Below are 16267 nucleotides of genomic sequence, written 5' to 3' on the forward strand. Positions count from 1 at the left end.
GAACGGCAAATAGCTACACTCACATACCTGAAAGTCCAATCTGATGCCCTAAAATGGTGGAGTACAGATGGGTGACGTTACGAGAGTACCCTCCAAAGGGTTTCAGCGGGTCCAAGGTTAGGGTGATCGCGACGGAGATGTTCACTGGGCCCGAGTCCTCCAGGGCCTGCGGGGACTGGGTGGACACTCTGGCCTGCCCGCTGGTCACCGTGCTCTCCGGAGTTGTGCTGTCATTCGTGAGGTGCTTCAGTGTTTCGTTCTCTGACACACACAAGTCCAAATCGTTAAACCGCAGCAGAAACGTATTCCAATCCTGCGGTGATAGGGAACAGAGGGAAGGAAGTATGAGCGGTCTGGAAGTGCGGTCTGTCACTGCACTCCATGGCCATGACCACCGGGTGGGGTCGCGGGGCCACAGAGCTCAGCAATGAAAGTAACAGCGACGATCCAGCCAGCGGCCTCCTGCATTGGCATCCTAGTGTTGGTTTTCCAAACAATCTAAAATGTGAACTCTTCATTGGCATGAGATATTAAACTAGGTGATTAAACCAACTTATTCAAGAAAATGTGTAAAAAAAAAAAAATAGCATATTATACTTGCAGAAAATGATCTAGCTTCAGAACCAAACTTGAAAAGAAAGCTTGAATGAAAGTAATAAAACATTAAAAGCATTAATCCAAACTCACTTAGCAGTTATAATTAGTTATTATTTTTTAAGACTATTTTTAAGTAATCTCTACACCCAACGTAGGGTTCAAACTCACGATCCCAAGATCGAGTCACCCGCTCCACCGACTGAACCAGCCAGGTGCCCCATGATTAGTTTTTTATTTGTTTGTTTGTTTGTTTTAATTGAGTTTTTATTGGTTGTTTTGAGGATCAGTACAGACATTTCAATTTGTACACAATTCTTAACGTACATACCGAAAATCTAAAAAAACCATGTAGTTGTGATTCTTTTCTAAAAGTTATTCCAGTGACCTTCCAGCTTAAAATTTGGAGGCAAATTTTCCTTAACAGTATATCAAGTACCAAGATCTTCAAACGCTGATACACTGTTACATTGTTAAGTCCCATTAATTCACAACTTAATATCATATACACTACATACTCAAATTCTCAATCTTGCACAGTACATTAACAGGGTTACTAGGAAAACTGGACTACCACGACCAAGATGTTACAGAGTGCACAAGAATTCTAACCGGGAGAGCCAAGATCTAGGAGTGGTTTTCTTTAGGAAACAATTCTACCAAAAACAACATGGGAATAGAAGTAATTTAAAATATTCAAGACAGTAAATGCACGACTGACTCCAAATTGCCATTTAGTATGCTTGGTATTATAGGATATAAAATTACCCCATCTATGGAATGTTGAGCTGACACCCAAGACAATCAAAGCCTCCCACATTCAATATCCCACTATTTCCTGGTTGTACCAAAAAATAAACAAACCAGCAAATGATTTCACCTCTTAAAAAAAAGCATTTACACTTAAAAAATGGGATGAGGTGGGATTCCCTCCTTCTTAAAAATGTTTCTAGAGCTACTAAAAAACTTGCATTTACAGGGCGCCTGGGTGGCTCAGTTGGTTAAGCGACTGCCTTCGGCTCAGGTCATGATCCTGGAGTCCCTGGATCGAGTCCCGCATCGGGCTCCCTGCTTGGCAGGGAGTCTGCTTCTCCCTCTGACCCTCCCCCCTCTCATGTGCTCTCTCTCATTCTCTCTCTCTCAAATAAATAAATAAAATCTTTAAAAATAAAAAAAAAAAATAATTAAAACTTGCATTTACAAAATAGTTGATAAAAATATTCCTCTGGATTGTACAAGAAGGGCGACAGGGACCACTGATAAGACATGGTTTATGGTATTAATCAGACTTGGCTTCTTTCTCTCCTGCTTCATCGGAGGCTGGACTCTCCTTATTTTTAGTTTCTCCGTTTTCTGCAGGTAGGTCTTTCGTTTCTTGGTGAGCCACTTCAGCCTGTTTTGCCTTTGCTCCCCCTTTCCCCTTTGTTTGCACTTTTTTGTCTGAAGATTTATCCCTTCCTGCCGCCTTGTTTGGCTTTGTTTCCACTTTTGCAGGAGCAGGTTTAGCTGACAACCTCGCCGACCTCCTCTTGGGCTCCTCCTTCGCCGCCCCCTCGGCGGAGCTGACCTTCCTCTTGGGCATCGAGGCGGCGGGGCAGGGTGCCTGCGGGCCGCGGCGCGCCGAGAGCCTTCGCGAAGCTGGGCTGCCCGCTGCCGCTCCTCCCGCCGCCCGAGCTGCTGGGACCCGCCCTGTTTGTTTTGTTTTTTTTAAATAAGGCTGCTTTGGGGCTCCTGGCTGGCTCAGTCAGGAAAGCATGCGACTCTTTTTTTTTTTTTTTTTTTTAAAGATTTTTTATTTATTTATTTGAGAGAGAGAGAATGAGAGAGAGCAAGCACATGAGAGGGGGGAGGGTCAGAGGGAGAAGCAGACTCCCTGCCGAGCAGGGAGCCCGATGCGGGACTCGATCCAGGGACTCCAGGATCATGACCTGAGCCGAAGGCAGTCGCTTAACCAACTGAGCCACCCAGGCGCCCCAAGCATGCGACTCTTGATCTCAGTTGGGGTTGTGAGTTCGAGCCCCACCTTGGGTGCAGAGATTATGTAAATAAATAAAACTAAAAAAATAAATACATAAGGCTGCCTTAAAATAATTCCTCAAAAGGTCAGTTCTATACACCTTGCTTTCTCTCTGTAGAATGCAAAACCGCAGTCAATACCAATATTCATGCGGTCCATTTTCCCCCTTGTCATGGACTTTGAAACATGACCACCTTAAAACAGGAACAATTTCAAAAAGGAGGAGAAAAGATGTCTTCAGGCATCTCTCAATATCTGTTTGATGGTTTAAATCATAAGTAATTTTAAAAATACATACAGCTGGTTATGTCATGATTAAACTGAAACCAACATAGTGAAGTACCCACCTGGTTCTATTTTAATTTTCACAGAAAAGCAAAGATGAACTCAGGCTGAAATGGCAACAACAAACTAGCCTAGGCTGTCACATGTAACTTCTTCCTCCAAGCAAGGTGGGTCTACAAAAAGTTGCCAAATGTCAAGACAAACCAGGTTACACTTCCAATTACTCTAACACTAGCCTTGACTAAAAATGCCACTTGATATCCCTGACCCTCCTTCAGGGAGGTAGAGCTGAGGCTTACTCTCTTGTCCCCTCATCAGGCTACCTCTTGAAAAAACCCTTTCCTTGCTGCATTAAAAAAAAAAAAAAAAAGGAAGGAAGAAGAAAGAAAAGAAAAAAAAGCCATCTGAGCAATCCTCAAGCAGTCAAGCGGGTCTACCTTTAGAGCATCAGTCTGTCAGTACATGGCATTTATTAAGACTGCAACTGGATGTATCAAATTACATTCTCCCCACACCTACAAACTCAGCAGACCAAAAACGTAAGGGCTGAAAATGAACATTCTAGTCTCATCCCTTCATATTCCAGACATGAGGGAACTGAAGCCCAGAGCAACTTTATGGACTCCCTACATTCCACAGTTGAAGGCAGAAGCAGGATTAGGTTTTTTGATTCATGGCCCCAAACGTTTCCCATATTCCTAAGGTCCTCATTTGAAAATAAAATCACTAAGTTAATCATAACCAAAGTTCTGCAGCGGCTTGGCACTGCTTTCCTGCAGACCTCGAGTCCATTCTGAATAGTCAGCCAAAGCCAAGGTCAGGCCCCATTTCGATTATTAAGGACTAATTATCCGGGCTGCCTCTTAATCACTTGTGTTGGCCAAGTGTTCAACATGGCCTTGGGCTCCGAGGGAAAGCAATGCCAGGACGCTGCAGAGGCCTGATTGTGACTAGAATATTCATTTTCAGCCCTAATGTGGGTGCAGCCTATTTGCACAGCCTTTAAGGATTCAGGCAGAGTCAGAACAGAGGGAGAACTGAGCCAGCCAGTCTGTTTCTTGGTTAGAAACTCTTTGAAAGGGTTTCATGGCAGAAAACAGCTAAAACTTGTTACCTAAACTGTGTGAGAGAGTTCACTTGTGAAGGTGGCCCCTCCGGCCAAGGTATTCGAGGATCAGAGAGCACAGAGCAAGCCATGATCCCCATTACCCCAGCAGAACCCTCCTCTCCATCACAAGGCAGGAACAGTGTGATCTCAATCCCCGCCCCATTCCCACGCCCACCAAGGCACACACTCAAGAAGAAAAAGGGTAAGAGAAGGCACTCCAGGAATCACCTAAGGCAGGAACTCATTCATCCTAAAAGAAACCGTACCCACGAGTAAATTTACCATATCATTAATTCAGCATAATTTCTAACACGTAAAATACATTTATTAATAGGTACATTATCATTCAGCTCTATTAAATAAGAATTGTTAACTTTGTGTTGTTTTCTTTGTATATGCAAAAATACACCTTTTAAAATCTGTATTATGAATGTTCAGACTATTATTTGCCTAGATTAAGGCTTAAAGAGCAATACCCTAATAATTTATTTAAATTGACCACAGTGTAAAATCTAGAAGGCAAATTTGTAGATAACTGAAGTTCTGCTTAATAAAAAAAGACAAATATATTTGGAAATAAGATCCAGCTTTCTATTTCTTTAGCGTCCCTTCTCAGGCAACAAAAAAGCTATCAGTACAGCTAAATAGAACTCCATATGACATATGGCTTTAAAATAACAAATGTTTAGTTTTTAAAAATAGCAATGAGCCAATTTAAGACTTTAATAATAAATTTAAATTATTTATGATTTATTAACTTAATAATAGCAAATACGGTAGTTCTCTATGTTCTTGACACACTTTCCAAATATACTTTCCAAAATACATGTTTCATTGCTGAAACAGTGTAACTGAAACTGGTAACATTATTTAAACCAATAGTTGTCTGACTAGATACTTTCAAACAAAGTGAATCACAGGGAGATGGAAGACAGGATTGTGAAAAAAAGGCTGCTTTCTCACTAGGTTAGAAAGAAAGGTGTGTGGAGAGCCCAAGGGTGTTCTACTGTGTAAAGTCTGGCCAGACTGAGAGAACTTAGAATATACCATACCTCTGCCATTTCCGGTGACTTAATCTCCTTGATTTTGAAGAAATAGCCCAAGGTCAGGAAAGCTATTGCCATGGCGCTCACACTGATCATAAAGACCACAAGGGGAGGCCGGCTGCTGATGTACAGCTTCAGGTTCTCCAGGGGGTTGATGCTGAACATTATTCTGATCAGCTCCACCTGAAAGGGATTAATCATTAGACTCATGGACTGACTCGCCCAAAGAAACCCTATGATCCCTCCATTGTTGTTTCATTTCCTGGCGTTGGGGGGTGAGGAGGTCACTCACTATTGAGCTTGAGAAACGTTTAATCATAAATCTACTCCAAAGACTAGAAGAAACACTAAATGTGAACTGTCACTACATCAAAGTGCTAAGATCTTAAAAGCTATGCATTTCTCTTTCCGTTTGAATCTTCTAATTATTCTATAATGAACACTTGCTGTTTCCATAGGACTACTAATAATAGCACTTGCTATTTCCACTTAAGATAATGCTGAAGTAGGTCCATAATAGGACATAAATACGTGCCAACACGTACAAAAAGAAACTGAGGATGTTCTCATTTCCTACCACCGAAAGGTTCAACATTCTGTCCTGTTCCCTGCCATCCTCATGCCCATCCAGCAACTGGCAGAGAGACACGTAATTTTAACTGTACCACTCCCCTGCTTAAAGCCCTCCTAAGGCTTCCCACGAGACCGAGGAGAAGACCAGGAACAGCTCTATCATGGCCCACAGGGTTTCATGTTGCAGAAGCCCTACCAACCTCAATGACCATATGTCCAGGAACCTCCTCTCCTCCCTCACGGGGCTCTGGCAATGCTGGCCTTGCGATTTTCTAGGATCAGCTTGTCACTTTCTGCAAGGAAGTCAGCCGGGACTTGCATGGGGACTGCACTGACCCTGTAGGTCAGTTTGGGGAATACTCCTGCCTTCTTAACAATACTGGCTTCCAGGCCATGAACCTTCCCATTTACTTGCGTTTTCTTCAATTTATTCCAACAAGTTTTGTGGTTTTCAATGTATACGTCTACACTTCTTTTGCCAAATGTATTCCTAAGTATTTCATTCTTCTTAGAATTTCTGAACATTTCCTATATGAAGGCATTTCCCCAAAATTTCCAGGTGCTTGCTCTTCTTAAAATGCAGGTTTCCACTCAACAGTCAACTCCTCAGAGAGGCCTTCCCTGACCACCGTCCGCCCCCGCCTCTCAGTGCCCTGCTTTAATTCTTTCACACTGTTTAGTCAAGAGTACAGTTAATTTTCTACTTGTTTGCTGACTCTCACCCCTGGGTTCTGAGCTCCATGACAACAGAAATTTTGCCAATCTTGTTCACTGCTCTAGCCCTGGTTCCTGGCCCCTAGAACAGGAGCTGACACATAATGAGCAATTATATACATGAACACTAAAAAAAGCAACTAAAAAAAAAAAAACTGTAACAGCTTTTAAATTTGAGAGAAAAAGATGCATCAACACCCCCTAAGAACTAACAGCAACCACTTGCAATAAGCCAGGCTGTGTGTTCCTTCGTCCTCACCAGAGTCCTTTGAGATGGAAAATAATATCCTTTATGCTCTTCCCAGAGCAGCATCCATGCATGTTTTGTGTACTTTTCCTATAAAATCAGATACAATTACTGGTATTGCATATGGAAACGTGGAAAATGATATATTGAGTATATTCTCATACTATTTTCATTCACATTGTTTCTGAGATTTATCTGTTGATCTACGTAGATCTAGTCTACTGAATTTACCAGCTATGTAGAGTATGCAACTGTAGCTGAGTTTTCCTGGACTGAGGAGCCCAGTGAGGGTCTTCCCAGTTTCCCTCACCTAGGCCCTGCAGCAGCACGCACAAGAAGGGCTCTAGGTCACAGGGCAGGCGCATCAGCAACCTGATTTGGTCATGTCAGACAGCTCTCCAAGGAAGTCCTACCAGCGACGAAAGGGCTCGCTCCATTTCCCAACATTCGTACCAACACCTGAACACTTGATATTCCAAAGCAATGTTATTGACTTGGACCAACAAGATTGATGTGAAATGTTATCTCATCATTATTTTAAATTGCATCTCCCTCACACTGAGCATCTTTTCACTTCTTTATCAGCCATTTAGATTCTTCCTAGGTAAACTGCCTGAATCTTTTGACTACTTACCAGTTGTTTGTCTATTTCTCGTTAATGTTCAGGAGTTCTTTTTATGTTCGTTAATGTTCAGTTCTTTTTATGTTCTGGATCCTAAGCCTTTTCCAGTTTTTTATGTTATATGTAACTACTTCAAGTCTGTGGATTTTCTTTAATATAGTTTATGGTATCTTTTACCATACGAAAGGTTCTTAGTTTTTTTTTTTAACAACTTTATTGATATATAATTCACATAACAATTCACCCATTTAACATGTACAAATCAATTCACAGAACTGGGCAACCTTCACTATAATCAGTTTTCAAACATTTTCATCATCTCATAAAGAAACCCCATACTCTCTAGCAGTAACCCCCTAGTCCCTCCGGCCCTAAGGCAACCACTAATACACCTTGTCTCTATAGATTTGCCTATTTCAGACATTTCAAATGAATGGAATCATAATACGTGCCCTTTGGTGACTGACTGCTTTCACTCAGCATGATGTTTTCAAGGCTGATCCATGATGTAGCATGTATCAGCACTTCATCCATTTTTGTTGCCAAAAATATTCCACTGTACGAAATATTTTATTCATACGTTTTGCATATCCATTCATCAATTGATAGACATGTTTCTACTATCTATTATGAAACATGCTGCTATGAACATGCATGTGTAACATCTTGTGTGGACATAGGTGTCCATTTCTCTCGGCTGTATCTGTCCCATATACCCTAAGAATGGCATTGCTGGGTCATACGGTAACCACATGCTTAACCTTTTGAGGACCTGCCAGGCTATTTTCCAAAGCAACTGCCCCACTCTGCATTCTCACCAGCTGTATAATGAGTGTTTCAATTTCTCCACCACCTCACCCACACTTGTTATTGCCTTTTTCATTATTGTCATCCTAATGGGTGTGAGGTGGTAACTCACTGTGGTTTGATTTGCATTTCCTCGATAGCTATAAAGTTATTGATTTTAATGTATTTATCACCCCTTTCCTTTTATGATTATGTGTATGTATGTATTATCTGAGAATCCCTTCGGTATCTTTATATGTCAAAAACATTTTTTTCATTATTTTCCTCTACAAGTCTTATAGTTTGATTTTTAGTCTCTTATCTACTTGGAATTGATTTGGGATTCCAGAATCTAATAGGCTTCTGGTTTAATCTTTTTCTATATAGGTGGCCAATTGTCCAATACCATTCATTGAACATGGTTTTATATTGAACATGGATTTCCCATGGATTTGTAATGCTATCTCTCATATATACCAAGCTCCCAAATGAATGTAGGTTTGTTTCTAGGCTTTTTCTCGTGTCCCATCATGATATCTGCATTTCCCCACCTCAGTACCATGCTGCCTGAAATTTTGCCATCTAATACAAGAAGTCTACCATTTTACTTTTATTCAAAACTGTCCTAGCTCTTCTTGGCCCTTTACCCTGCTATATGAATTTTAGGTCCCAAATGTAAAGTTCCCAGAAAAATCTTGTTGAGATTTAAACTGGAATTGTACCAAACAGACTATTAATTTGGGGAAGAAGTGACATCTGTATAACACTGAGTTCCCTAGTCCATGAACAGGGTATCTCTCTCCATTTATTTGGGTCCACTTTTCTTTTTCAGTAATTTTTTAACTTTATCTTATGCATCTTATTAGACCGATTCAAACATATACTGATTTATGCAGCTATCACTGAGAGCATCTCCTAAAAATTGAATTTTCTATTGTTAATGTCAAAAGCAACAGACTTTGGTATATTGATCTTGATTCCAGACACACTGCTGAAATCTTTTAAATTCTAATTAGGTTATTTGTAGCTTCTCTTGGATTTTGTGTAGACAGTCACAGTGCAAGCTAATAAGTATTTCTTCCTTTCCAGCCCCTATTTCTTTTTCTTACGACTTTGACTAGAATCTTCAGTGAAATGATGAATAGAAGTGGCAATAGTAGATTCCTGCCTTTAAAGGAATTGCCTCTAAATGTTTCACTATTAAATACAGTAGATGTTAAAGGTTTCTGAAAGAAAACCCTCAAGTTAAGAAGTACACTTCCATTTCAAGTTTGCAAAGAGACCTTCATTATAAACAAGTGTTGCATTTTAATGAATGCTTTATCTGCAACTTTTTTTTTTTAAGATTTTATTCATTTCTTTGACAGAGAGAGACACAGCGAGAGAGGGAACACAATCAGGGGGAGTGGGAGAGGGAGAAGCAGGCCTCCCGCCAAGCAGGGAGCCTGATGCAGGGCTCGATCCCAGAACCCTGAGATCATGACCCCAGCCGAAGGCAGACGCCTAACGACTGAGCCACTCAGGCGCCCCTTATCTGCAACTTCTTATCAATTTTTTCTCTCTAATCTGTTGATATGAACTATGTTGATTTTCTCATGCTGACTCATATTTGCATTCCTTGGATAAACTTAACATGACCACGATTTTTTAAAACTACATGACTGGTTTATGTTTGCCACATTTTATCTGGACCTTTTAATATCTATTCATAAGAGATAAGAAAATGATCAGCCAAGATCACACTCTCCTTGACTAGTAGGACTAAGTCATCCTAGTATCACAAAATTAACTGAATTGTCCCGACATGCATTTTCTAAAACGTGTATAAGATATTAGCTTTTATTTCTTTGAAGCTTAACAGACCTTGACCAAAAAAAACCCCCGGATTCACCAAGTTTTTCTTTGGTTTTATATCTGGGTGAGTTATCTTAACTGCTTCATCATGGTTTTAATGATGGTCGGTCTATCTTTTCTATTTCTACTGAGTCGGTTTTGGTAAGATGTGTTACTCTAGGAAACTACCCATTTGATATCAGTTTTTAATACTTCTAGACACAGTATAATTTTGTGATTTGTTCACTATTTTATTTACTTGTAGTTATGGTTTTTTTTCACTACAAATGTTTTCGTGTGTTTGCCTTCTCCTCTTTTTAACCAATCTTTCCACAGCTGTATTGCACTGATGTTTTCAAGAACCAGTATTTGGTTTTGTAGACTGGGTCTAAATAATTTGTTTTCTATTTCAGTCATTTCTACATGTATTTTTTATTATGTTTCTCCCTCTGCTTTCTCTGGGTTTACTCAGAGAAACCCTTCAATTTCTCCAACTTCTTCAGCTGGAATCTTACCTCAGAATTTTTATTCTTCTTTTCTAATGTAAGCATTTCAGAATAAAAATTTCCCTCAACATACTCCTTTTCTTTACCTAAATTATGTTCACGCCCTCAGCACTACCACCAATCTAATCCATTCACTAATCTTGTTTTCTTTCCAAAATATATCTCAGGTTCACCCACTTTCCCCCATCTTCGTGTGAAGATGTATCAGCTCTCCACAGCCCTACGACCTCCATATCCAAGAGCTCAGTGAGTATCTCTATACCTACACATTCCACAACATGTCCAAAACTGAACTCATCTGCTTTCCTGCCAATATGACTCTTCTCCCTGTATTCCCCATCTCAATACATAACTCTGGAAAACATCCTAGACTACTTGTGCCTTCCCCACTATATCCAAGCAATTATTAAGTGCTAAAGATTCTCTTTATTACCTCTTACTTCCTCTTCCTCTCCATACTCCTCGGCTACTGCCCTTAGTTCAGGCCCTCATCATCTTTTTCTTGTAACTATCACTAAGAGTCTCAACTGATCTGCCTATACCAGTTAAATAATCTATCCTCCACATGCTGTGAGAGTTATTTTTTCCAAATGTAAATCTAGGCATGTTACTGCTTAAATCTCTCAGAGCTCCAACAACCAAGGAATGAAGTCCAAGCTCCTTAGAATGGCAAGCCACCATGAGCTAGGTCTTGTCTACTTCTCAACGGTCTAACTGCTTACAATTCCTGAACATATTTAGACAATATTATAGCTTCAAGCCTTTCAGTCCGCTGGTCCTCCTGACCTTCATGAACCACATCCCGCTACTTCACCCTCCTCTTCCAAGACTCAAGGGACACCTTCTCTATGGAACCCTTCCTGGCCCTTCCCCACACCCAGCCCCTCAGGGAGAAGTGACCACTTTCATTTATATGCCCCCACTCTACTCTGCAAATTTCTCACAGAGACACTGAAACACCTCACTGCAGTTGTGTATGTATACATCTATCTTCCCAACCAAGCTGTAAGCCTCTCAACGACAGATACAATGTTTTACTTGTCTCTGCATAATCAATATCCAGACACAAAATAGGCAATTTTTAAATGTGCAAGTTCATTAAATGAATCAAATAAATCCAGACTTAAAACATAAACTAAAAAATAATTTAGAAAATGATTATAGCAAGATTGCAGGGTACAAGGCTAATATAAAGAAGTCAACTGCATTCCTATATATGCCAGCAGGAACAAGCTGAATTTGACACTATAAACACAATACCATTTATATTAGCACCCCCCAAAATTAAATACTCAGGTATCAATATAACAAATATGTACAAGATCTATGTGAGGAAAACTACAAAAACTCTCATGAACAGAATCAAAGCACCAAATAAACAGAGAGATTCCATGTCCGTGGATGGAAAAACTTGGTATGTCAAAGTGTCAGTTCTTCCCAACTTGACTTATACATTCAACACAATCCCAGTCAAAAGTCCCATCAAGTTATTTTGTAGATATCAACAAACTTTTCTAACATTTCTATGGAAAGGCAAAAGAACCAGAATAAAAGAAATACTGAAGGAAATTTGGAGGACTGACTCTACTCAACTTTAAGACTTATTATAAAGCTACAGTAATCAAGACAGCGTGGTATTGGCCAAAGAACAAACAAATAGACCAATGGAACAAAACAGAGCATCCAGAAATAGACCCACGTAAATGTAGTCTACTGATCTTGCTTTGACAAAGGAGCACAGGCAATACAACGAAGCAATAACAACACATCGTTTTCAACAAATGGTGCTGGAACAACTGAACGTCCACATATTAAAAAAATGAATCTAGGGGCACCTGGGTGGCTCAGTCGTTAAGCGTCTGCCTTCAGCTCAGGTCATGATCCCAGGGTCCTGGGATCGAGCCCCACATCAGGCTCCCTGCTCGGCGGGAAGCCTGCTTCTCCCTCTCCCACTCCCCTTGCTTCTGTTCCTGCTCTCGCTAACTCTCTCTCTGTCAAATAAATAAATAAAATCTTTAAAAAAAAAAAAAGAATCTAGACACAAACTTATACTCTCCACAAAATGAATTCAAAATGGACCAGACCTGAATGTAAAATGCAAAACAATAAAACTCCTAGAAGGTAACATAGAAGCAAACCTAGATGACCCTGAGTTTGGTGATGACTTTTTAGATAGAACACTAAAGGCACCATGCATGGAAGAAAGAACTGATACACTGGACTTCATTAATGCTCATCATCACTGATCATCAGGGAAATACAAATCAAAATTACAATGAGTGATCACATCACACCTGTCAGCATGGCTAAAATCAACAACACAAGAAACAACAGGTGTTGGGGAGGATGCAGAGAAAGGGAACTCTCTTGCACTGCTGGCGGGAATGCAAACTGGTGCAGCCACTCTGGAAAACAGTATGGAGTTTCCTCAAAAAGTTAAAAACAGAACTACCTGACGATCCAGCAACTGCATTACTAGGTATTTACTCAAAGAATACAAAAATACTGATTCAAAGGGATACATGCACCCTCATGTTTATAGCAGCTTTATAAACAATAGCCAAATTATGGCAACAGCCCAAGTGTCCATTGACTGATGAATGGATAAGGAAGATGCAGTATATATACACAATGGAATATTACTCAGCCACCAAAAAGAATGAAGTCTTGCCATTTGCAACCACATGGATGGAACTAGAGAGTATTATGCTAAGCGAAATAAGTCAGTCCGACAAAGACAAATACCATATGATTTCACTCCTATGTGGAATTTAAGAAACAAAACAAATGAGCAAAGGGGGAAAGAAAGAGAGAGAGAGAAAAACCAAGAAACAGACTCTTAGTTATAGAGAACACACTGACAGTTACCAGAGGGGAGGAAGGTGGGGATGGGGGATGGATGAAACAGGTGATGGATGAAACAGATGATGGGAATTAAGGAGCACACTTGTTGTGATGAGCACCAGGTACTGTATGGAAGTGTTGAATCACTATATTGTACACCTGAAACTAATATAACACTGTATGTTAACCAGAATTTTTTTTAACTAACTAGAATTTAAATAAAAACTTCTTAAAAATTGGGCTCATTACAATTAAGAATTTCTGCTCTATGAAACACACTGTTAAAAGAATGAGAAGACAAGCACAGACAAGGAGAAAATATTGCAAAAGACATATCTGATATAGAATTGTTATCCAAAATATACAAAGAATTTTTTTTTTTAAGGATTTTATTTATTTGACAGAGAGAGACAGCGAGAGAGGGAACAGAAGCAGGGGAAGTGGGAGAGGGAGAAGCAGCCTCCTGCTGAGCAGGGAGCCCGACGCGGGGCTCGATCCCAGGATCCTGGGATCATGACCTGAGCCGAAGGCAGACGCTTAACGACTGAGCCACCCAGGCGCCCCTATACAAGGAATTCTTAAAACAATAAGAAAACAACACAATTTAAAAATTAGCCAAAGACCTTAACACCTCAATAAAGAAGATCTGCAGATGGCAAATAAGTATACAAAGAGATGCCCCACATCATAGGTCATCAGGAAATACAAATTAAAACAACGATGAAATATCACTATACTTGCTAGAATGGCCAAAACCCAGAACACTGATAATACCAAATACTGACAAGGATGTGGAGGAACAGCAACTCTCATTCAATGCTGACAGGAATGCAAAATGGTACAGCCATTCTGGAAAACAGTTTGGTGGTTTCTTACAAAACTAAAACATACTCTTTTTTTTTTTTCCAATATTTTATTTATTTGTCAGAGAGAGAGCACAAGCAGGGGGAGCGGCAGGCAAAGGGAGAAGCAGGTTCCCTGCTAAGCAAGGAGCCCAATTCGGGGCTTGATCCCAAGGCCCAGGGATCATGACCTGAGCCGAAGGCAGACAGACGCTTCACCAACTAGGCACCCAGGCATCCCAACTAAAACATACTCTTAACCATAAGATCCAGCAACCGCACTGTTCGGTATTTGCCCAAAGGAGTTTAAAACTTATGTCCACACAAGTAGGCTAAGGTGGTTCAGTCAGTTAAGGGCCCGACTCTTGATTTCGGCTAAGGTCATGATCTCAGGGTTGTGAGACTGAGCCCCGCTTCAGGCTCCATGCTGGGCATAGAGCCTACTTGGGATTCTCTCTCTCTCCCGCCCCTTAAAAACAAACAGAAAAAAACTTATGTCCACACAAAAATCTGCACATGGATTTTTATAGAAGCATTATTCATAACTGCCACAATTTGGAAGCAACCCAGAGACCTCTCAGTAGGTGAATGGATAAACTGTGGTACATCCAGACAATGGAATGTATTATTTGGCACTAAAAAGAAATGAGCTATCCAGCCATGAAAGGCAAGGGGGGAATTTAAATGCACATTACTACATGAAAGAACCAATCTGAAAGGCCACATACTATATGATTCCAACTATATGACCTTCTAAAAAAGGTAAAACAATGGAGCCAGTAAAAAGATCAGAGGTTGCAGGGGGGGAGGGAAGGAGTGGTAATAGGTGAAGCACAGAGGATCTGTAGGGCAATGAAAACACTCTGTATGATACTATCATGGTAGATACATGTCATCATAAATTTGTCCAAACCCCTAGAACATACACCACCAAAAATGAGCGCTAATGTAAACTACGGACTCTAAATACTAGTGATGTGTCAACCTAGGTTCGCCAATTATAATACATGTATCACTCTGGTGGGGGATGCTGACAATGGGGGAGGCTGGGCACGTGTGGGGACAGAGTGTTTTACAGGAAATCTCTGTACCTTCCTCTCATTTTTGCTGTGACCCTAAAACTGCTTTTATAAACTTCAGTATTTTATTTTTTAAGATTTTATTTATTTATTTGACGGAGAGAGACACAGCGAGAGAGGGAACACAAGCAGGGAGAGCGGGAGAGGGAGAAGCAGGCTCTCTGCGGAGCAGGGAGCCCGATGTGGGACTCGACCCCAGGACCCTGGGACCATGACCTGAGCCGAAGGCAGACACTTAACGACTGAGCCACCCAGGCACCCTAAACTTGAGTAGTTTAAAAAAATGAAAATCTAGAAATGACATTACTTAGGTTAAGAGTCATAAGATTCAGAAACAAAAACATCAACAGTAAATTAGAGTTCTATAAGTTTAAAGTTATAAGCCTCTTCTATATATTTATAAAGAGTTTATTAAGAAAGAACAAAATCTGAATCATATATAAAAATAAACATCTGGAACTACAATTATGAAACATCTAGAAAAACAGAAAAATCTAGTAAGTTCACTTCTAGAGAAAACTGTCTATTAAAACGATGTCACACCAGAATGTAAACACTTATATAAGTATCAACATAAATACCTACAAATTGGGCGCCTGGGTGGCTCAGTTGGTTAAGCGACTGCCTTCGGCTCAGGTCATGATCCTGGAGTCCCTGGATCGAGTCCCGCATCGGGCTCCCTGCTCGGCAGGGAGTCTGCTTCTCCCTCTGACCCTCCCCACTCTCATGTGCTCTCTCTCATTCTCTCTCTCTCAAATAAATAAATAAAATCTTTAAAAAAAAAAAATACCTACAAATTAGCAAACAACATCAACATAGCTAATTTAATTAGACAAAGTTCCAGAGGAGGCCAACTGTATTCACTTAAAAGTGAAAGCTTTTTTATTTTTTATTTTGTTTTCTTTAGAGAGAGAGCCCAAGAGCAAGAGCGGGAAAGGAGCAGAAAGAGAGAGAATCCCAAGCAGGTTCCATGCCCAGCATGGAGCCCTACATGCTGGGCTCGATCTCACAACCCTGAGATCATGATCTGAGCTGAAATCAAGAGTCAGACAGTTAAATGACTGAACCACTCAGGCGCCTGAAGCTTTTTTTATTTCTTAATAAAACAATTAAAAGTCCAAATACGGGGCGCCTGGGTGGCTCAGTCGTTAAGCGTCTGCCTTCGGCTCAG

At 40.5% G+C, this 16267-nt stretch overlaps 2 protein-coding genes across 3 annotated transcripts in view; both read right to left on the bottom strand.

Moving 5' to 3' along the window:
• TMEM248 (transmembrane protein 248) overlaps nucleotides 1-16267 on the bottom strand; it is a 34450-nt gene that overhangs the window by 8486 nt on the left and 9697 nt on the right. The window contains exons 2-3 of one of the 2 annotated variants that reach the window (XM_032430804.1): nucleotides 5057-5233; nucleotides 28-313 (exon numbers count right to left, since the gene is read on the bottom strand). In XM_032430804.1, coding sequence (XP_032286695.1) covers nucleotides 28-313; nucleotides 5057-5215 — 445 coding nt within the window. In that variant the 5' untranslated portion in view covers nucleotides 5216-5233. Of the gene's footprint in view, nucleotides 1-27; nucleotides 314-5056; nucleotides 6750-16267 lie in introns of those variants that run through there. The other variant, XM_032430803.1, reaches the window with a different exon arrangement.
• Nucleotides 1793-2346, bottom strand: LOC116648673 (non-histone chromosomal protein HMG-14-like). Its single transcript, XM_032430805.1, has one exon. It carries the CDS (start codon nucleotides 2174-2176, stop codon nucleotides 1874-1876), a length of 303 nt encoding a protein of 100 aa, XP_032286696.1. The 5' UTR covers nucleotides 2177-2346; the 3' UTR covers nucleotides 1793-1873.

Source organism: Phoca vitulina, unplaced genomic scaffold (assembly GCF_004348235.1).
Source record: "Phoca vitulina isolate PV1807 unplaced genomic scaffold, GSC_HSeal_1.0 scaffold45, whole genome shotgun sequence".
NCBI classification, from domain to species: Eukaryota; Metazoa; Chordata; class Mammalia; order Carnivora; family Phocidae; genus Phoca; species Phoca vitulina.

Bases quoted from the DNA above. Each gene is read 5' to 3' on its own strand.
- LOC116648673 (XM_032430805.1), bottom strand. From the start codon at position 2,176: ATGCCCAAGAGGAAGGTCAGCTCCGCCGAGGGGGCGGCGAAGGAGGAG.